The sequence below is a fragment of the Borostomias antarcticus genome, assembly GCF_949987555.1.
Source record: "Borostomias antarcticus genome assembly, chromosome: 3".
Classification (NCBI taxonomy): Eukaryota; Metazoa; Chordata; class Actinopteri; order Stomiiformes; family Stomiidae; genus Borostomias; species Borostomias antarcticus.
In genome coordinates this window covers 37,359,567-37,381,171 of record NC_140236.1, presented here as the reverse complement: position 1 = coordinate 37,381,171, position 21,605 = coordinate 37,359,567, and the positions used below count along the sequence as shown (strand labels likewise).

At 50.0% G+C, this 21,605-nt stretch overlaps 1 protein-coding gene across 1 annotated transcript; it reads right to left on the bottom strand.

The window, feature by feature from the left end:
* Window positions 1-586: 586 nt before the first annotated feature.
* Window positions 587-21,605, bottom strand: btbd8 (BTB domain containing 8; the record flags this gene model as incomplete). Its single annotated transcript, XM_084436191.1, has 18 exons — window positions 587-1,107; window positions 3,230-5,188; window positions 5,282-5,415; window positions 5,647-5,734; window positions 6,625-7,180; window positions 8,086-8,147; window positions 9,778-9,907; window positions 11,508-11,681; window positions 11,769-11,951; window positions 13,030-13,132; window positions 15,175-15,263; window positions 15,948-16,044; window positions 16,239-16,319; window positions 17,487-17,576; window positions 18,979-19,096; window positions 19,451-19,560; window positions 20,546-20,722; window positions 21,502-21,605. The coding sequence occupies 18 exons, from the start codon at window positions 21,603-21,605 to the stop codon at window positions 587-589; spliced, it is 4,776 nt and encodes a 1,591-aa protein (XP_084292317.1).

Here is a 21,605-nt window from a genome sequence, read left to right as displayed (position 1 = left end):
CACCGCAGCATCACCTGGGTCCAGGCCCAATACATCCATGGTCCAGTTTGAATCTGCCCACTCTTAAGTTCTCAACGGACTGTAACGAGTTGACAGGCTACACAAAAACATCTTTAATTACAACAAATGTCCAATATATGTATATGTAAAATAAACACATCTCAGACACAGAATTTTACAATGAGTATTTTCTTTCAGATCCACACATCTTTATTATTCTACACAACTGTAATGAATGTACTGTAATGTTCTCTAGTTTCTGGGAAACTCACCTGAATACCATCATGAAAGCAGTCATTTTCTTCTGCAGGAAGGTTGAATTTACACCAAATCGTTGAACATACAAAAATGTCATGCAAAGCAGCCCATTTGTGTCTTAACACCCTGTCCATTAGCCAACTATTAAGTAGCTATCATTGGGGAATAAACAAAACATTTGGGGAATGCAAACGAGCTGCAGTGAGCGAGTCCAACAATCAGTTGGTGAAAAGGAGAGAACAGAGAGAAGAAAAGCAATATAGTTAGACAATGTTAAGTTTGCAAAGCCAAGAGAGAATGTGTGAGGTCCCTGCATCCACCCATGATGTCAGTGGTGTGTTTCCAGTTCCACTATGGTCCATTCCCCCTGTGGGGATGCAGCATCCTCAGGGGAGAAGCTAGTCACAGTGATGCTGGTGGTCGAGTCCTCCAGAGGCGAGATGAGCTCTGCCCAACGTTTGAAGGTCTCCTTCTCGTGGGGCAGGAAGGCCTGAGAGTCCAGGCAGTCACGTGACAGGGACAGTGTCTGCTTGATGAGGTACTGGGCCAGGTTCAGATCCTCGGGTACTGGGTTTATGACACCCAGGCTGGACTCCTGGTCTGAGAGGAGCTGCCGAAGCAGGCCCCAGTCACGCTCTGCAAACTTACTGCTCTCATCGTCTTCCTCCATCTGCTTTTCTTCTGTCGTCTGTTGGAGTGGCTCCTGCTGCCCCACAGTGCTCCTGTCTCTGCCCAAGCAGTGCTCTGAGGCTTCTCCCACATCCATCTCGTAAATGGGAGAGAGGGCTTTAGATGGGCGACGCTCATGTGTGCAGGTTTGATCCATTCTGTCACAACCATCAATGTCCCCTAAAAACAATTGACAATACTGCAAAATGACCAAATGATTCAGCTCTCCGTTCTGTAGTTTCTTCTCACTAGGCATTCTGAGGATTTGCTAGTCACATTCCACTACCTCAAAACATAGGATACTAAAGTTTCACCCTTAATGCAACTGTGTCCTCTTGATCATGGTAAATGGAAGAGTATTCATGGAAATAGCACGTTGTCTGGGGAAAACTATCTATACTCGCATTACTAAAGCATGTAGCCCAGACCAATAGTTATGTTGATGTACTGTACACAATTAATGATAATCAATGAATCCCCAGCAGTGCTGACCTGGCGTCTAGGTGACCAGGAGGATGGACAGCTGCCTTAAAGGTGATGCAGAGAGGGATGCTTTTCTGGATGTGTCTCTTTTATCCACCAGTGTAAAACAGTAAGCCATGCATTCCCAGCATCAGTTAACTATGCATAACTCAGTTTGCTCAGGCACCAATGATGATATAAGATTTACCTACAGGTCATTTTGAATGACCTAATGCAATGTACAGATTTAAACCTCACAAAAACCTAAATGCAGGCAACAATGATTTACACAAAAGGAGTACATCAACCATCTTGGACACGTATGTAATAGTATATACACAGTTTCTTTCCATCATGAACATTGCTTCAATATAATTGTAATGAGAGGTTCATGCTGGCAAAATATGATAAAACAAATCTACCACTTATTGCTGTTGACAGCAGATTAATGATGAACATGTTTGCACTGGGATAATCCCCATGTAAGGACTGAGCAGCAGATTAATGATGAACATGTTTGCACTGGGATAATCCCCATGTAAGGACTGAGCAGGGAGCAGCTGCATTGTATAAGTGACAAAAGAGAGACATAGCAGAACCACTAACTATTGTTCTAGAAAACACCACTTACTGTACAGAGAAAGCTACTAGCACACACAGTCTACTGGAGGAAAAACACTATAAATTATAATCTATAACTGCTGAAATAATATTCAAATCAACTGACTAGCACCTATGTATGGGTTTACTTATGGGAATGGCAAAAAGGAAATGGATACAGAAAATAAAAATACACAAATACTGGATGGAATAAAACAAAAACAACAAATGGTTTCTAATACTGGCATGCAAGCAGCTCTGCTGGCGGAGACTAAGGAACATGTAGTCTAAAAGCATCAGAAGAGAGAAATAAAACATAACAAAGCTGGTCCAAGGGGGCATCCAGGGGCATCTGTTATAATGAAATAAACCTCCACCTTTTTAAAAAGCAATCTGGTCGTTTAATGTAGTCCCTATATTAGATATTTTGCATTAGCCCTGCAAATCAACTTGCTACTGTGCATACTGTACTGTATGTGTCATTTGATTTTATAGTAAAATCCTTCTCATTGTATATTGTCTTGTCTGTAGTGTAAACACACATCTCTAACTCTAAACCAGCTTTGGCTTTAAAGGCCCAGCGCTGTTTGATTTGATGGCATGAAGAAGAAACAATGAAAATCATTGAATATTTGCGTTTTATGTACATCAAAGTGCATTAGGTACAACTATGTCAAAAGCCTTGTCACAAGGCAGATACTTCTAGCCAGCTCGTAGTTTAGTGCTTGACCTTTAATATTTTAGTATCAATCTTGTTGAAATGTTGAAACATGTTTTTTCCCTTGTCATAGGTAAACTGATCAAGGGCCAAGTGCCTCTAAAAAAGGTAGTTTAGTTGTCATATATAATAAGAGCTTAACTACTTCTGCAAAGTTGTTTGATACTGTAGACCAACTTCCACATTTAATGAAATTGGTGTTGCAAAATCAAATTCATGAGTAGGAGAGATGCACGGAGAGATGTCTGTAATATGAAAACAAGCTCATAGCTACAGTATGGGCATAGCACAGATTACCTCATTTAATTTGAACTGGTATAAGTCATCTAAATATATATTAATAAATAATATTATTTTGGAAGGAGTATGTGTTGTGGATGCAAATTAATAGTGAGCATCAGGCAAAAGAGCTTGTAAGGAGATTGTATCTTGCAGGGGTGAACTTGGCTTTCTAATGGAGTTTTAGGAGGGGGAATGGGTTTGGCTTTGAGGTTTGGGAGGTGTCCATAGATTATACATTACCTGCTGGGGATTGTGTAGCATGTGCAGGGGAGTTCCCTGTCAGCTGAGGCTCATTTAAGTCTAGATGTAAATCGGCTCTCTTGCTGTCCGCAGGCTTGGCTGGGTTCCTGTGCAGGCCTCCGTTGCTGTACTGCTCAGTGTGCCTGAGGTCCAGGTGGCATGGCCGCTCCTGAGGAAGGACGTCACTGGCGTTGTCGGGGTCCAGGTGTGGGCAGTGAGCCTCTGCTTCCCCCGTCCTGCTGGCTTTACCCTCCTCTGGCAGAGACCCCTGCATCTCTGTGAGGACAGCGGTGGGTTTGGATTCCTGGCCCTTGGTCTGGTGCAGCTGCTCCCGAGGTGTGCTTTGTGGCCGATCACGCGGGTGATTCTCGCGTCTCGTGGGAGAGAGTGAGTCCGACTGATGAGTCGCAGCGTCTGTTTCAAAGACGTCACACGGCGTGAGGTCATCGGGCTGTTGTGGCGGAGACTGACCGCCGCCCTCCTCTGACCCCAGCTCCTCGCACTCGTCTACAGACAGCAGCACCGAGCGGCGGAAGTTGGCGGCCGACTGGTATTCGGGATGCTCATTCTCCTGGTCCCCGGCATCGTCGTCAAACGCCAGGTTGACGATGCCCTGGAACTGGGCAGAGGGGTCAGTGGGTGGCAGCGGGGCTTGCCCGGTGAGGACCTCCACCTCTGATTTCTCATCCTCAGTCTCCTCCTCTTCCTCCTCCTCTTCCTCCTCGGAGGAGAAGAGCTGGTGGTCGGCGACGCTCTTCGCCGTGATGGCGGCGTCCACCTCGGACGGCTCTTCCTCCACGGGCAGCTCCTCGCGGTGCAGCCAAGAGCGGGGGCGTCGTCTCGCTCCCTCCTCCTCACTGGTGGTCTCCGCCTCCCGCCCGCGGAGACGCACTTCCACCCTCAGTCCGGCGCCGCCCTCGTACATCTTGAGCTCCTCGGGGGTGCTGGTGTCGCTGCTGCTGCGGCCCAGGAAGTCATGGCAGCGCATGGTGCCACACTTGGACACGCCCCGGTCGTTGGAGCAGTCGTCGTCCTGGGAGCCGCCGGCGTCGTAGTCCTCCGAGCGGGGCTTTATGTCATCGGAGGAAGTGGTGGCGCTGCCGGTCTCGGACTCCGGGCTGACCTGGTGATGGGTCCCGCTCCAGGCGTCCTCCAGGGGTGTGTCTGTGCCTCCCATGCTACACAGAGTGTCTAGGGGAACATCGGCGTCTTTGGGTGAATTTGCGGAGCTGAGCTCATGGGCCTGACCTGCACTGAGGTAGGCAGGGAGGGCGGAGCCTGGAGGGCGTTTCCCTGTGGTCCCCTCTGTGTGCTTAGCAGGGTCTGCGTGAACAGCGCTGGCATGAGAGACACTGTTGGCCGCTGGTGGCGGATGACTCGACTTAGCCCCGACTCCTACTCTGGAGTCCCCTGGCTGGTTGGCAGTCTTCCGAGGACTCTTCCCCGGGCTGGCATTCAGGGGCAGGCACAGCGAGCCCCCTCCACCGCTGCCTTGGCCTGGCGCCTGTGTGCTGATAGGGAGGGCCTGGTTTGAGGATGCTGCTTCTGTGGCGCTGTCTCCGTGTTCTCTCACGGCTCCAGTGTCATTAAGCTGGGGCCCCACATTTACGGAGTGTGAGCTTTTAGCACTGGACGCCTCTTTGTCCTTAACCGAGGGCTTTTTGGAAGCAACGGCAGAGGAGCTTTTAGCTGACTTGGGGACGTCTTTGTCTGTAGATACTTCAGCGGTGCTTTTCTGCTTGGGCCCGGATTTGACCGCCGCAAGTGGAAACTGCTTGGAAGTTGCCGAGGTGGCTTTTGCAGGTTTAGCGGTGGATTTAGCCACGGCTCCAGTTACAGGAGACGGCTTAGTGGTCTTTCTCTTGGCGGCCTCGCCGGCTGCCGAGCCTGTCAGCCCGTCCTTCTCCTCCTCTTTCCTTGGGGACGCAGGCTTCTTAAGGGACGACCCGGATCTGGAGACTGCAGCAGGAGACAAAATAAAGAGGGGGAAACTTTTCAGTGCTTCATCGTAGTGAGACGATAACATTTGTATTGAAAGCGTCCCTGGCTCACCATGGTTCTCTGTCGGGCAGGTTGGCGTGCTTCTTCCTTTAGGGTCTCGGGGTCCTGTTGCTGCGCTCGTCGTTCTTCCTGATGCAGTGAGCTTGGCTTTACTGGCGTCTCTGGCAGTTGGCTTATTTGTAGGGCTGTGTTCAGTAAGACTGACAATGATATAAAACTGACATCACAGTTATAATGAAACCAAACATACTATTGTATTGGTACTGTATAGTCTGAAGCCAGATCTAGTGCAGTCTTATCCATGTACAGTAGAGGTGCCTACACCAATAGACAACAGTGGGGGGCAGCAGAGATGTGTCTACCATTTTGTCAAGGACAGTCTTCCAGATTTCTCTCATTATGGGAGTATTGCTCACCTGTTGGTCTTTAATGCGTCTGTTTTCTGAGGAGGTTTTGTAAGTGATGATTTGGTCATCACCTTAGCCTGTGCTTTTGTTTTCAGACCTAAGGAGACAGAGGACACGTCATCGTTGAGTTGGGCTTAGCTGTCATTCTACCAGTGCATTTCATAAACTTATTTAAAAAAAGGTCCTAATATCATTCGATACATTGAAAAATGATATACTCCAAATTGAGTGACAAGAAGGATTCTGAACTGATGGGACAATGGGAAAACCTCCCGAAGAGGAACATGAATCATCATGATCAATAGAGGGCTGGATTGGCCAGACAGAACCAGAAATAATGATCTTGGCACTTTTCCTTTTACAAGAAATCCTCTTAAAAACTGAACCAATTTCACACTGTAGCTAGCTAGCTAAGCGCAACGGGGAAATCAATACCTGACAAACAATTAAGGGTGGCAGTTAATAACCTTTTTGTCACAACTACAGGCAGCGAAGCCAGAGCTTGGATGAGGATGACTGCATTTGAGAGGGGGAGGGACAGCGCTGGCTCGGCCAGGAGGAGGGACGGATGAGACCCAGTTCAATGTCAAACGCCCTCCTCCCTCAACGCCCACTCCCCAAACTGGTGCTAAGCAGGGGGCCAGACTGGGGCTGGAGGAGTGATTGGTCACACTGTGTCGGCTTTGACCTTGAGCTCTGCAGCTCAGGTGTTCATTCGGCACACCTGCTGTGCTAACAAAGGACTGTGGGTCCAGATACAGCAGCTCTACTGAAATGGATTCACACAGGCCTCCTGAGGACACCTCATAGAATAAGGCATTCATAGAATTATGGATAATAATCAGTTAGCTTATTCTCCAGACAACCCGTCAGCCATTTCTGCCTCAAGCGCATATCCAAAGACTAACTTTGCAGCAGCGATTGGCACCGTATAAATGTAATGAGCAAGAATGAGTGGAATGGGGTAAGTTAGCATGGACGCTAGACCTGGGATGGCGTGGCTGTTGGCGCGCGGGCTGCCTGAGCTGTTCTCTGGCGAGGCGCTGCCGGATGTGGAGGGGGTTCTGGGGTGGGGCTGGGCGGGGTCTTGCGGGGGCTCCTCCCCAGCCCTGCTCTTATGAAGCTTGGCTGGCTTGGCCTGTCTGGTTGAGGTGGAGCCGGGGGGGGAGGTCTTGGGCCTGGCCCCGGGGTGAGGCCTGCTCCTGTCCGGCTCCTTCCCCCCCTTGCCGGTAGGGGACCCTCTGGGGCCGTTGGCGGTGGCAGCTGTTTCCCGCCGGGTCGCGGGTCCCGCGCCGCCGTTGAGCACCGGCTTGGCTGCGGGCGCCGACTTTGGTTTGGCCGCCGTGCTCCGGTCCCCGGGTTTGGCCTTGCCGGTCTTAGCCCTGGACGCATCGCTCTCCCCCGGCTTGTTGGCGGTCCCCAGGGCGTCTGACTTCATGGTGCCTGATGCGGGGTGGCGGGGGGCAGGACCGGCGCTCCCGGTGACCCTCTGGCTCTCAGACGCAGCTGCGGGACCCGAGGGGCCTTTTACTGCCCTCTGCTGCTGACAGACGGGAAAGGTTAGAATTAAAAACATCATTACATTCCACTCCCCTCCCCAAAAAGCCTATGTCCCATGTTAAACTGTCACCTAGGCACAAGGTCTCTGTATTCATCCTTCTAATTGCCTTTTTCTGTCAATTAAGACATTAACCGCCGCAGGCAGCCGCTGCAGAGTCAGTGAGGGAGAACAGGAATGTTCCAGGTCTCTGAATCAAAGCACCTCCAGACAGGATCTGACAGGCTGCTGTGCCAACGTCTACAGAGGGGCGGGGCTGCTCTACAGAGGGGGCAGGGCTGCTCTACAGAGGGGCGGGGCTGCTCTACAGAGGGGGCGGGGCTGCTCTACAGAGGGGCAGGGCTGCTCTACAGAGGGGCAGGGCTGCTCTACAGAGGGGGCAGGGCTGCTCTACAGAGGGGGCAGGGCTGCTCTACAGAGGGGCGGGGCTGCTCTACAGAGGGGGCGGGGCTGCTCTACAGAGGGGCGGGGCTGCTCTACAGAGGGGGCAGGGCTGCTCTACCGAGGGGGCGGTCCTGCTCTACAGAGGGGCAGGGCTGCTCTACAGAGGGGGCAGGGCTGCTCTACAGAGGGGCAGGGCTGCTCTACAGAGGGGCAGGGCTGCTCTACAGAGGGGGCAGGGCTGCTCAGTCTCAACACACACATGGGTGATCCACGCTGCCATGCTCAGGAGACCCGCTGGTCTGATTACAGTGCATCTAATGGCCACCCTTACACTATAATCACCCCAATGGATTACATGGGATTAAGTAAGTTACACCATTAAATGGGTTCATGACATCCAACTGAGCTGGTGTTTATAAAATTGGTAAAGCTTTTAAGGGAACCCCCCCCCCCCCGGATATACAAGGATGAAGGCAGATGTACAGTTATCTTTTATCATACGTTACCTGTGAGCTGGTAAATACAGGCTTTTTCCCAAGTCTTCTATTGTCGCCTTTATCAAGAGCAGCTTTGAGAGAGAGGAGAACACAATAAATAACAACAACTTTGAAATTGTGGTCAGAAGGACCAGTACTATTTTTTCCCTTTTCAAGATTAAAACTGGCAGCCACAAATTTCATGTTGAACTGGTTCTGTCATTCATGATCAAAACAAGGTGTGTCTCATTGAAAATGGCCACTTTTCATTAAGACATTCAAGATCCCAGCGTGATGTCAATCACCAGATAGAAGCGGTGGTCTCTTCTCTCTTCTCTTCATGATGAATATGCTGAAGGAGCCCCAGAGAGGGACCCGGGTCTGGACAAGCCTTCATGTAATCAATGAGACGTCAGTCAGATGTGTCTAGCAAGGAAGCAAATACTGCTTTCAAAGCGCAACCATTTCCCAAGAGATCTTCCAAATCAAGAGCAAACCTCTGCGATCTGAAAAGAAAAGAAGGTGGAGTGCCTCTATATTCCTCTACTGTATGAAAACATCTATAGTCCTCTACTGTATGAAAACATCTATAGTCCTCTACTGTATGTGCGTGCGTTGGCCAGGTGTGCGTTGCCCAGGTGTGCGTTGCTTGTATGTGCGTTGCCCAGGTGTGCGTTGCTTGTATGTGCGTTGCCCAGGTGTGTGTTGCTTGTATGTGCGTTGCCCAGGTGTGCGTTGCTTGTATGTGCGTTGCCCAGGTGTGTGTTGCTTGTATGTGCGTTGCCCAGGTGTGCGTTGCTTGTATGTGCGTTGCCCAGGTGTGCGTTGCTTGTATGTGCGTTGCCCAGGTGTGCGTTGCTTGTATGTGCGTTGCCCAGGTGTGCGTTGCCCAGGTGTGCGTTGCTTGTATGTGCGTTGGCCAGGTGTGCGTTGCTTGTACAGGTATGTGCGTTGCCCAGGTGTGTGTTGTTTGTATAAGCGGTGTTCTATGCTCAGTTCTATGGGTGGGAACAGTGCTTAGACTGAACTGTAATTGGAACGCAGGAACGCGGTCATATCAACTATTCATGAAATTAATTTCAAACATCACAAAGCAAAACAGTGAAAGCATATATAAAACATATATATTTTCCTGTCTTGGTGCCTCTAATTATGTGCAAACCCACCAAGAGGAATTCAACGCCCCCCCCCCCGCTCCATTACAAACACCCCCCACGCTGAGGCTGGTGCATGTAGCATGTTAGCATGTTAGCCTGCTGTACCCGGTTCTAAGCCAGCTAAGACGGTACGACGGAAAGACAGAACACGGGGTGAGAAGCTCACTGGCCAAACAATAGGCAGTCTGTTGCAGCTGTGCAGAAGGGAGATATTAATTGTGTGATATCGGCCAGCAGCATTTGGCCTCAGGGGCTCTGGCTGGTTCTGTAATGATGCAGAGGCAGCGCTTCATCAACCATGCTGGCTTAGGCAGAAAAAAACCAACAGCATCCTGTCGCCGGAATATTCTACCGGGAGCTCAGAGAGAGAGAGAGAGCTCTGCGGGCGCAGGCGGATAAAGCCTCCAGATGAAGGATGTCGTCTCCCTTACCTGCCAGGATCCTCTCTCTATGCTGGAAAGGCAGGGTCTCTCTTACCTGCCAGGATCCGGTCTCTGTGCTGGGAAGGGTCTCTCTTACCTGCCAGGATCCTCTCTCTGTGCTGGGAAGGCAGGGTCTCTCTTACCTGCCAGGATCCTCTCTCTGTGTTGGGAAGGCAGGGTCTCCCATCCCGGAGTGTGACGGACGGCGTAGGAGGACTGGAGCAGGAAGGTCCACAGCTTCGCACGCAGCGCACAGATCTCCTGCCTGAACGGCTGGGAGGGAGAGAGAGAGAGAGAGAGAGAGAAAGAGAGAGAGAGGGGGGGGGGAGCGGGAGCGAATCAGCAGCTGCTTAAAGGCCCCATCACCATGGCTACCAATACCCCCCTCCCTTCCTCTCTCCCTCCCTCTCACTCTCTCTTGCAGAATCCACTTGAGCTCGCTTGAGCCAAAGCGGTGATGTCACCAGCTGGGGCAGAAGACCGTCACGCTCACGCCTCCGCCCGAATGTTTATAAAAGAGCAGGGCTGGAGGGGGGGAGGAGCCACCGCCCCCCCCCCCACCCCTCCCTCTCGTGACCAGACACACAGCCAGATTACAGAAGGCCACTCCCATACCTCAGTCTCCCTCTGTTTAATCCATCATGCCACATATATTCCCAGGGGATGCGTGTGCTTTAGGTCCCTGGAAATGTAGAATTCATCACAGAATCTAGCGTTGCAGTCAGGTGAAAGCCTCATCACTCAAAAAGTTTTCAGGATATTGAAAATAAAATTTCAAATTCTTACACCTTCCAGTCCCGTGGCTGTGAGATGTCCAGAGGTTATGAAGGGTAGCTTTCAATTTACGTATATAAAAAACAAAACAAATTGAGTCACGAGGTTTTCACCCCTCCGACGACGGAGAGGAAGGTTGAACGTAACGGAGGAGGCCTCACAGAGGAGGCGCAGGGCAGGAGAACTCTGAAGAGAGAGGGAGGGAGAGGAGCATCTGAGGAGAGAAGAGAGAGGAGCATCTGAGGAGAGAAGAGAGAGGAGCATCTGAAGAGAGAAGAGAGGAGCATCTGAAGAGAGAAGAGAGGAGCATCTGAGGAGAGAAGAGAGGAGCATCTGAAGAGAGAAGAGAGGAGCATCTGAGGAGAGAAGAGAGGAGCATCTGAGGAGAGAAGAGAGAGGAGCATCTGAAGAGAGAAGAGAGGAGCATCTGAGGAGAGAAGAGAGGAGCATCTGAGGAGAGAAGAGAGGAGCATCTGAGGAGAGAAGAGAGGAGCATCTGAGGAGAGAAGAGAGGAGCATCTGAAGAGAGAGGGAGGAGCATCTGAAGAGAGAAGAGAGAGGAGCATCTGAGGAGAGAAGAGAGGAGCATCTGAGGAGAGAAGAGAGGAGCATCTGAAGAGAGAAGAGAGGAGCATCTGAGGAGAGAAGAGAGGAGCATCTGAGGAGAGAAGAGAGGAGCATCTGAGGAGAGAAGAGAGGAGCATCTGAGGAGAGAAGAGAGGAGCATCTGAAGAGAGAAGAGAGGAGCATCTGAAGAGAGAAGAGAGGAGCATCTGAAGAGAGAAGAGAGAGAAGAGAGGAGCATCTGAAGAGAGAAGAGAGGAGCATCTGAAGAGAGAGGAGAGGAGCATCTGAAGAGAGAAGAGAGGAGCATCTGAGGAGAGAAGAGAGAGAAGAGAGGAGCATCTGAAGAGAGAAGAGAGGAGCATCTGAAGAGAGAAGAGAGGAGCATCTGAAGAGAGAAGAGAGGAGCATCTGAGGAGAGAAGAGAGGAGCATCTGAAGAGAACAGACCTGCAGAGAGAAGTGAGCCTGTAGAGTTCACAGTGAGGAGACGAGGAGAGGGGGGGGGGGGATGTGAGAGGTCTGTTGTTATTCACCTCCTCCTCTTCTTTCTGGAGTCCCTCCTCGACGACCGGCCCTTCCTCCATCTCGTCGCCGCACAGGTGGTCCACGGCGGCGAACAGCTCGCAGACGTTCTCCACGCTGGCGCCGCCCCTGATGGCCGAACACAGCTTCTTCAACAGGGCGGGCTCCCGCGTGAACTCCTCCCTCTGCAAGCACACGGCTGAGGTTAGTAACCACGCGGCGCTTTGAAGACCGACTTCATTGAGGGAGACGACGCGCCTTCATCGTCTTACCCTGCGCAGGTTCTGGAAGGCGGCGGTGCGTATGACCTGGGGGAGGTGCCTGATGGTGACGCGCAGGCACTCCTCCTGCAGCTCCGTGGCCAGACTCATCACCTGTTTGGCCCACTTGACCTCCGGCAGGCTGCCCATCAGCTGCTCGCTGCCACAGAGCAGGGTCACCACGTTCTGCACGGTCTGTGAGAACACAGTTAGATAAAGAACCCGTTAGAACACCGCCCGTTAGATAAAGAGCCCGTTAGATAAAGAGCCCGTTAGGACCCTGAACAGCCTTGTCTCAACCAGAACACTCACACTTTAGTTAGGGATGAGACGGTATGGATTTTTGCATTACGGTACGGTATCTAGTTATGGTACTATATCTAGTTACACGGTACAGTTTACGGTATTTCACGGTATACGGCATTTCACCTCCCCAACACACAAAAAAAAAAACTAGTATTTTACTTTGAAGGAACTACAGTGCAATACATGATGGAAAATACGGAAAATTAAGCTCAGTTTATTAATAGCAAGCTTATATTAAATTACAAAATGAACTGTTGCAAGCAACTTGAAATGTGAAGTTTCAGCAGCGCATTATTGTGTAATACCATAAACGTAATACCGTAAACACAGGGAATGTCCCGGTTCTAATACCGTAAACACAGGGAATGTCACGGTTCTAATACCGTGGACTTTTTATACGGTTCAGGGTTTTCCGATCTACCGTCTCCTCCCTCACTATAGTACACTTCCACTTCCATCAATGCAGCTTCAAATATATAGATCCTAAACGTATGTAAGCAGACTCCTGTATGGACACATTACATTCTGTGTGCCAGAACCGCTCCACCCATGCACATGGCAGTCAATGGAGGGGAAACCCCCAAAATCATGTAATAATTTCTGGCAACAACATCATCAGACTGAAGCACCAGGAGGAGGCAGTGGGACCCGAACCCAGAGCTCAGGCCGTCTCCTCCTCCTCCTCCATGAGTGGCAGAGACTCACTCAATAACCGACCCTGATTAAGCAGTAACTGTCCATATCCACATAACCCTCCTAAATAAGACCATCATGAAGGACAACAATCTAATAAAGATGAACATTTCATTTGATCATGTGCAATGTTCCTTCCTGTTGAGAAACAGCAGGCACTGATCTGGAAAATAAAATGAGGATGTGCATGTGTGTGTGCGCTCGTGTGTGCGCGTGTGTGTGGGAGTGTGTGTGCGTGTGTTGTGAGGAAGCCATATGGCAGTGAGGAACCCACCATGGCAGCGGTCACAGCAGCAAGACACGTTCTCTGGAGCTCAATTGGCAATAGTGCGAAGTTTCTCTCCGACCAACTTTTCACAAAGTGTTCAGCCACCCACCTGAGAAACACACAAAGTAAACAGCGCTAAAGAACCTTTCCCTTCAGCCCAACCTCCACCATCGTCCGTGTTCATCCCCTTCCTGCTGCTGTGGATAACCTTGACTAGGAACGAAGCGCCGCTGATCCAAAGATATTGTAGCTTCTGTAACTATTGAGGCAGGAGAGTGAGTCTCTGCTCTGTGAGTGATAAGGCTGACTGGGATTCATTTGAATGGAGGATTGAGTGGGAGTGCAGTGATTCACAGCAGCAGTAATTCAGGTCAGCTGCGACCTTGGCCTCGCAAAACACTGCCGTCAAACACCATGAAACACATCATTTACCTGGTTGGCCTGGTTCTGGGGGACAGCTGCCAAACGTCCAGACTTGGCTCTTAATTCTTACTCTTAGTCGGCTGCCTGGATTTTCACAGCCAATGCGAACAACAGCTTCTCATTAAGGCGCACAACAACCAGCCGACGGTATTGTGTCATCCCTCAAGTGGAGCAGCGTGTTAGATCAGTCTCAGCCCCGGGGCTGGTGAGGCGTGCTGGGCTGGAGGCAGCCTGGGGGGGGGGGGGGAGCCTAGCACCACGGCCCTGTGAGCCTGGGGGGGGGGGGGAGGAGCCTAGCACCACGGCCCTGTGAGCCTGGGGGGGGGGGGGAGGAGCCTAGCACCACGGCCCTGTGAGCCTGGGGGGGGGGGAGGAGCCTAGCACCACGGCCCTGTGAGCCTGGGGGGGGGGGAGGAGCCTAGCACCACGGCCCTGTGAGCCTGGGGGGGGGGGGAGGAGCCTAGCACCACGGCCCTGTGAGCACCGCCCCCCGTATAAAGGTCAACAGCGCGTGACTCATCATTCAATACCTTCCCCCTCAGCGCAACACAGTCCTGTTCGTCATCCCGCGAACATCAAAACCAGCACATCGCTTCACTGCAAGAAGCACGCGGTCCCCTGACCTACATCCACACACATCTCTGCTTGTTTACTGCAGCGGACGACTAGGGATGGAACGATGACCGCTACAATGATAAACCACAATGAAATCCAATCAAATGTATCGCGAAAAAATTCTCATTAAAACTGTGTTTGATTACTGTGCTTTGAAAAAACATGATGACATTATTTTAAGTTTTTTTGTGGTTTTCAATATAAAACTTGGTGAAATGATTTCAGTGTGTATCAGTAGTTTTTGAACATTTTCAGCACATTTTAACAATACCATGATAATACTGATAATCGTGATAATTTTGGTCGCTATAATCGTGATATTAATTTTTTATGGAATTACATCTCTAATGGCAACATGGCCAGAGATGTTTAAGTGCCTCTCAGAGTGGTCGAGGGGACAATGTGACTTCGAGCTTAGAGATTCTGTGATGAGATGACGGGGTATTAGCTCAAGCCTCTGTAGGACGCACGTAACAACTAGTGTAGTGTAACCACGCCATCTGCATGTAGGCTAAGTACCAGGAGGAAGGAATTGCATCCTAAATGTTTTTATTTGAAGTGTACTGCTCTGCCAAATGCAGTCCAAATAGATGGCAAAGCTCCAATAGCTCCAAGTGATCAGATCCATAACTAGGACATTCTTTTTTCCAATGTTGCTGTAGGGCAAATTAGTTTTAAACATTAATTCAATTTAATTCAAAATGTGAGACTTTTAGAAAGCTGTTACATACAGAAGTGTAGGGCCCTGCATGGGGTGACATCCTGATGTTCTCACACCTGCAGTACTATGACTGTACGACACACATGTAATCTGCAGAGATACAGTATGTCTCACTAATAACACCCCAACCTGCCATGATTCAGTATGTCTCACTAATAACACCCCAACCTGCCATGATTCAGTATGTCTCACTAATAACACCCCAACCTGCCATGATTCAGTATGTCTCACTAATAACACCCCAACCTGCCATGATTCAGTATGTCTCACTAATAACACCCCAACCTGCCATGATTCAGTATGTCTCACTAATAACACCCCAACCTGCCATGATTCAGTATGTCTCACTAATAAAAGCCCAACCTGCCATGATTCAGCACACCCACACTCACCTCAAACACAAACTGTGGAGGCTTTGCAGACCAAGGGAATGTGTGAGGGAGAGGCACTCAAGAATCGACTTCTGAACTCCGTCAATGGGCTGCAGTCAAAAGAGGAAGAAGAGACAGGCTTTACTGTGAGTGACAGGACGTTTTCATAACAGGGCTGTTTGGTTTGAAAGGGTCGGTGCTGGACAGCGGTCACGGGAATCTGCATGAAGTCAAATCAGTGAAGAGGAAGAGAAAGAGAGCTCTGTTTGCGTCTGCTGCAGGGATGAAACGCATCATTCAGAGGCCCGCGCTGAGGTGGGAGTGTGAGGAAGAGAGGGAGGCACAGCGGGACATTCTTTCAATGGTGGCAGGATCCCCGCAAGGTACGATACAAAACACAGCTTCTTTTTAGCTTCGACCAGCAGCTCTATAGCTCTCTCTGTCGGCCAGTCGGTTGGTTGGTCCACAAAATGTCCACAAAAGTTGCGCGGGCGTGACCAAGGCTCCCTACGCATGCGCATACGTGGTTATTTTAAGCGTCGTCATCATCTGGTCCTGCAGACGACTTTAACCCTGGTGCGCTGGTCTGGGACCGCAGGGCTCTCTGATGATGCAGAAAAGCTTCAAAGCTTCCTGAAATGTTAGAAATAGCCAAACCACTCCTCATTATGCAAAACCCCCCTGGAAAGATTCAACTGTTATCAAGTATGTGTCGTGAATGGAGAGCCAGTCTCCGTCAGATTAGGATGATCAAATCTTCACACAGAAACTGTCCCTGGGGTTTGGTAACTGACCTTGGGGAAGAAGCGGCAGTAGTCCCGGGTCAGAACCATGTCCACCACGTCCTTCATCCCCTCCAGACCCAGCATGTCTGCCGCCAGCACCACCTGACTGAGGCGAGAGAGGAGCGGTCTCAGACCAGGCTGGGCTATGGCTTTGGGTCTGTGTGTTTAGGAAAGGCTCTGTGTGCACTGTTTTGCTGTTAAACTGAATTGCCTTCGGGACAAATAAAGTTGTATTGAATTGAATTGAATTGAAAAGTGTTCCCCCTCATGTGGAGGTAAGCCCATAGAGAGTAGACCTACCTGGCGCTGGCTCTGGGGGGCAGGTCCACTATGGCTCCGTACATGAACTGCAGCAGGATCTCCATCTCCTCTGGACCCAAACTGGGAACCACACACAAGCACTGTAGGCCGGTCCAGGACCGCACACATGGCCACACACACCCTAACCCTAACCCTAACCCTAACCCTAACCCGCCACACAAACCTACCCCTAACCCTAACCCTAACCCTAACCCTAACCCTAACCCTAACCCTCAGGCCTGAAGGCTTTACTTCAAGCTACAGTAGAAACCATCTGAGCCTTGTAGCTCTCACACCGTTGGTGAAAACAGCGGAAAACTTGGCATAAAAAGAGCATATCAATGGTGGATTCGTTGTATTTTTTTTTTTCAATATGTACAAAACTGTAGTGCTATTCTAACACATACGACTGTAAGTGCAGCACTAGTAGATGTGACTCCTGTTAGTGCAGCACTAGTAGATGTGACTCCTGTAAGTGCAGCACTAGTAGATGTGACTCCTGTAAGTGCAGCACTAGTAGAAGTGACTCCTGTAAGTGCAGCACTAGTAGATGTGACTCCTGTAAGTGCAGCACTAGTAGATGTGACTCCTGTAAGTGCAGCACTAGTAGATGTGACTCCTGTAAGTGCAGCACTAGTAGATGTGAGTCCTGTAAGTGCAGCACTAGTAGATGTGACTCCTGTAAGTGCAGCACTAGTAGATGTGACTCCGGTCACAGAGCTCCCAGCTCTCAGCACACCCATCCTACATAGTGACAGAGTGTGTCGTCCCCTGTTAATCTCAGTCCAGCGACGCTGGGAGAAGTGACAGTCTCTGCCCCAGAGACAGCACTGCCTCATTTGTCCCTGCCAACTTCAGCGGGGGTTGTGTGTGTGTGTGTGTGTGGGGGGGGGGGGAGGGGGGTTCTTCAGCAGACGCACACATGTACTTCACACTTGAGAGAACTCGAGACTAAGAAACGAGGGTGCAGTGAACGACCTTGACGTTTGGAAATCCGAGTGGGCGATTTGGCCGTCTGTAGGTAGCTGGGTGAGAGGGCGTTGTGACTGAAACCCAGGACAGAGTCGGCTCTGTGTCCTGATTTATTCACACACGGACCACAGTATGAATTATTAATGTGCTATAGGCTGACTCTGATTGTATTATCAGACAATAAGGATTGTTATTGTGTGACCAGAGTGTAGGTGTAGCTATTAGAGAGGCTATGACCACATTGGGGACATAGAGCAGAGCCTCCCTCCATCTTACCCTTGTAGAGTGATGCACTGGCTGGAGCTCTCCATCCAACTCCCACTCAGCATGGCTCGGAAATACTGGGACCTGGCACACAGAATCGCCCTGGGAACACACACACAAAGCAAATCAAACTTTATTTGTACGGCGCATTTCATACACAGAGGCAACACAATGCACTTTACAGAGAGCAACGGGGGATGGACACACTGTAGGTCCCACCCCTAAATATTCCAGAGGTCACAGGTCAGTTCCACCCGCCATATTAACATTTTCACTCCTGAACTGCTTGACCTGTGTTTGGAGGTGAACCTGGCCCTGCAGGAACACAAGTCTTACGGCCTGTCGAGGGCACCCAATGTGTTGGTATGTGCGGTCACTTCAACTGACAGATCAGGGTTAGATCAGGGCCAAAATCAACTCTCCAGCTCCGAGGTCCTTGTGGTTACCTAGTGTAGGTGATGCTACGTGGCTCTGTGGTACACGGGGAGGGAGCCTGAATGGAACAATAGAACACTTCCGAGTGTCTAAAACATTCTTCAAGACAGTAACAAAGATCAGATCCACCGACACGATTCAGTCATTTATCTTGACATCATCAAGACTCTGTCCACTCACACCTCCCTCCCACGCCAATTATCTTTGTCACTCATACACAGGCAGCTAAAAATAGTTTAGGCAACAATAAATTGCCACAGACACAATGCTTGTCACAGTGACTGATTATGATGGTTCACTTGATCCGTTCATGTGAATGAAGGTGCAGTGTGATGCTATTGTGCATATCCTCCTCCTGTGTGATTCAGATCTGTCTGGCTCTGCGGAACGCGCTGGAAGAGCTCCGCCCCCGCTGGTTAAAAGGAAAGGGCCCGGGTGCAGCGTTGCGTGCGTTGAGTGTGGGGGGAGCGGAGGGGCGGGATCTGCAGCAGCGTACTGATCAGGGTGCAGCGTTGCGTGCGTTGGGTGTGGGGGGGGCGGAGGGGCGGGATCTGCAGCAGCGTACTGATCAGCAGAGCTCCCTCCACCCAAAATAGGGCTGCCCTGCTTTCATCTCCGGAGCCACGCCCCGCTGGCTGGGTGCTCCCTTGAGCGCAGGCAGGGAGAAACCCGTCTCCATGGTTACCCGCCAGTTGTTACTACTACTATGGTAACTCTGCATCGCTGAATGACCGCACAGTGTAACTGGTTGATAATACAGACTGGGTTTCAGGTCAAATTAGATAGGTTGCCTCTAATAATTCTATAAATAACTGAATTATTGAGACCAATCCACCAATCGCAATTTGAAACGCACAGCAAAGTCCAAATACACCAAATATGTGGAAATGTGGGTGTGGTATTGTCAATTCAGTGCTTTGCATTGCAACCGTGCATGCCACCCACATAGATATTTAACATAATTCCACACAGATATAGGAACAGCTAAAATATGTCATTTGACTTGCAGGAGATTTTCAAAAGAACATGCAAGCCTCCGTGAGGCCCAGATGAAGGCCATGTCTTCTACCTGTGACAGGAGAACACCTGCTCCCCCACTTGGATGCTGATGTCACAGTGTTCCCCTCTCTGGTAGAGATCCAGCAGGTCGGCTCCCAGCCCCGACGCCGGCTCCAGAGCCCCCCCATCTGGGATAAGAATGGGGGAGAGTGTGAGAGAGAGTGTGTGTGTGTGTGTGTGTGTGTGTGTGTGTGTGTGTGTGTGTGCGCGTGCGGAGACACACAGAGAGAGAGACGGTGCTAGGGAAACAGAGGGAATGACATTGAATAAACAGAGAGGAAGGTTCTATCTCCAAAAGGTCAATGAAGGTCAGTCTGGCCTCACCTTACCTAGCTGGCGTCGTTATTAGCAGTAGCAGCGAGAGGCTAAATGTGATTAGCCCTTAAATGGCTTATGTGTTGAGATACCGTGAGCTGAGGGAGAGGGGGGTGGCGGGGCGGGGGATGCCGTGGGGATGTCCAGTTACCTGCTGATCTGTTTACCTGGGTCAGTGTTATTGTGGAGGTCTGCTGGGTCAGTGAGTGACTGTAATCCCTCTGGCTTGGGGATCCTTCCAGCCAAGCCCATGCGCTGGTCCGCCGTATACACACGCCTACAGGTAAAACACGGCATTAGAAGGAAAAAACATCACAAGACAACTTCAGCAGAGCCTTCCAAGTTTGTGAAAGGTGTAGCGCAGAGAGCTCGAGCGATAGTGCCCTTGAGGAGACAGTGGGCGAGAGCAGCACAGAGCAGCTGTGGGTCTCTGCTGAACATCATGCTGCAGCTTCTCTATCTGTTGCTACTGCAAAGTAAGAGTGGCACAGATTCTTAGTGAGGGCGGAGGAAAGGGAACAGAGCATGAATGACAGGCACTGTATACTGTGCTGAGAAACGCACGCACACGCACACACACACACACACACACACACACACACACACACACACACACACACACACACACACACAAGCTTTCATCATACATATCTATCAACAGTCTCCACAGATATTCCAGGATCACAACAAAGCAGATCACACAGTGACTACATGTTTACATGCACACAATATTCCACTATTATTTGGAATATGACAACATTCTGAATTGTATGTACGTCATGTAAACAGCATATTCCGCATGGATCTCCCAAATAAGACCTTACTCTGAATTAAGCATTTTCCGTTTAAGACATGTGGGACATTCCATGATATTCTTTGGGTTATTGGAGCACTCTTTGGACATACAGTATATGCAGCGCAAACTATATCCCCTCACTAAAAATCCCCAATGAACATGCTCAATGCATGATCTGATCAAAAGTATTATTAAAAGTAAATAATAATTGTACGGTTATTGACACCAACATTGGATAACTTTCCACCCCTGCTAAATCTAAATTACAAATGATCTTCTATATGAGGGTTCTGGCGCCCTCTGTCAGAATCCCGCCGGAACTGCAACACTGAGACAAGCACTGATGAACAAACCAGAAACAGGTCATACCTGATGTAAGAGATGGGGGTGGTACAGTCTGTTGTATTTGGCCCTTAATTAAACCCCAAAGGGCAGTAAAACAGAGGTTATGAGATGTACAGTGTACCTGATTAGGTCACTAAGCTCTGTGTAGTCCAATCCACTCAGCTGGATGGTGTTGGGGTCTTGGGACACTCCCCTCAGGATGTGTGGCGCCCTGGCCAGCAGTAAGGCCCTGTGGACCCGCACGGCGCTGGTCCCCACACACACAGTCACATCTGCCTCAAGCTCCTCCTGAAGCAACCTAGGAAAACAGCACAGCACATCAACTTTAGTCATCATCTGAATTTAAAATGTAAAATCAGGCAGAGACAAGAGAGACCTATGAGTGAGGATCCACCATCTCAAGTGTCATCTCATGAGTTATAAAAACCGTTAGGATCTGATGGGGTGGGATTCTGGATCTGAACACAAGCAGAGTCCTGCATCCCTCTCCTTCACCACCATTCACTTCCATTGCTGTGGCTGAACTGGGTGACCCAGAAACCAGTCAGCCGCAGGTCAGCCGGGCTGGAGAAGCAGAACCGTTGCTGGAGAAGCAGAACCGTTGCTGGAGAAGCAGAACCGTTGCTGCTGCGGTTGCTGTTTCATTCTGCAAGCCCACGGCGATGGATGAGAAGTGGGTCGGGACTCGGGACACGAGAAGGAAAATCAGTTTCCTCTTTTAGTTTAACCCTTTGTGCCCCGTCTCCATGTCTGGCAGAACAACATATAGCACTAATGCTCCATCGGGAATTATTACTCAGAGGAGGTCACATGTTGATTTTATAACTGATGCTTTGTAACTATGATCGGGCAGCAAAACCTTCTTTAAGACTGAGAACAACGCATCAGTTAGTGGAAGTAAGCAAGAAAAAGCAGCAGAATGTTCTTATCTTATCTAAAGAGGGGTAAAAGCTTGGTACTTACACAGTACAGGGTCCCCTTACACAGTACAGAAGGTCAGACACCCCCTGATAACTATGACATGACAGACATGACCTCGAAAAATGGTAGCATTGTTGTTTCTATGGAAAATGTTACCTGTTCAGATCAGCAGACAATGCAGACTTCAAGCATTTCTTAAGATTGTTTTTCGATTTCCTTTCTTTTGCCTGAAATTCCCGAGCAGCCTCCGTGGTGATCAT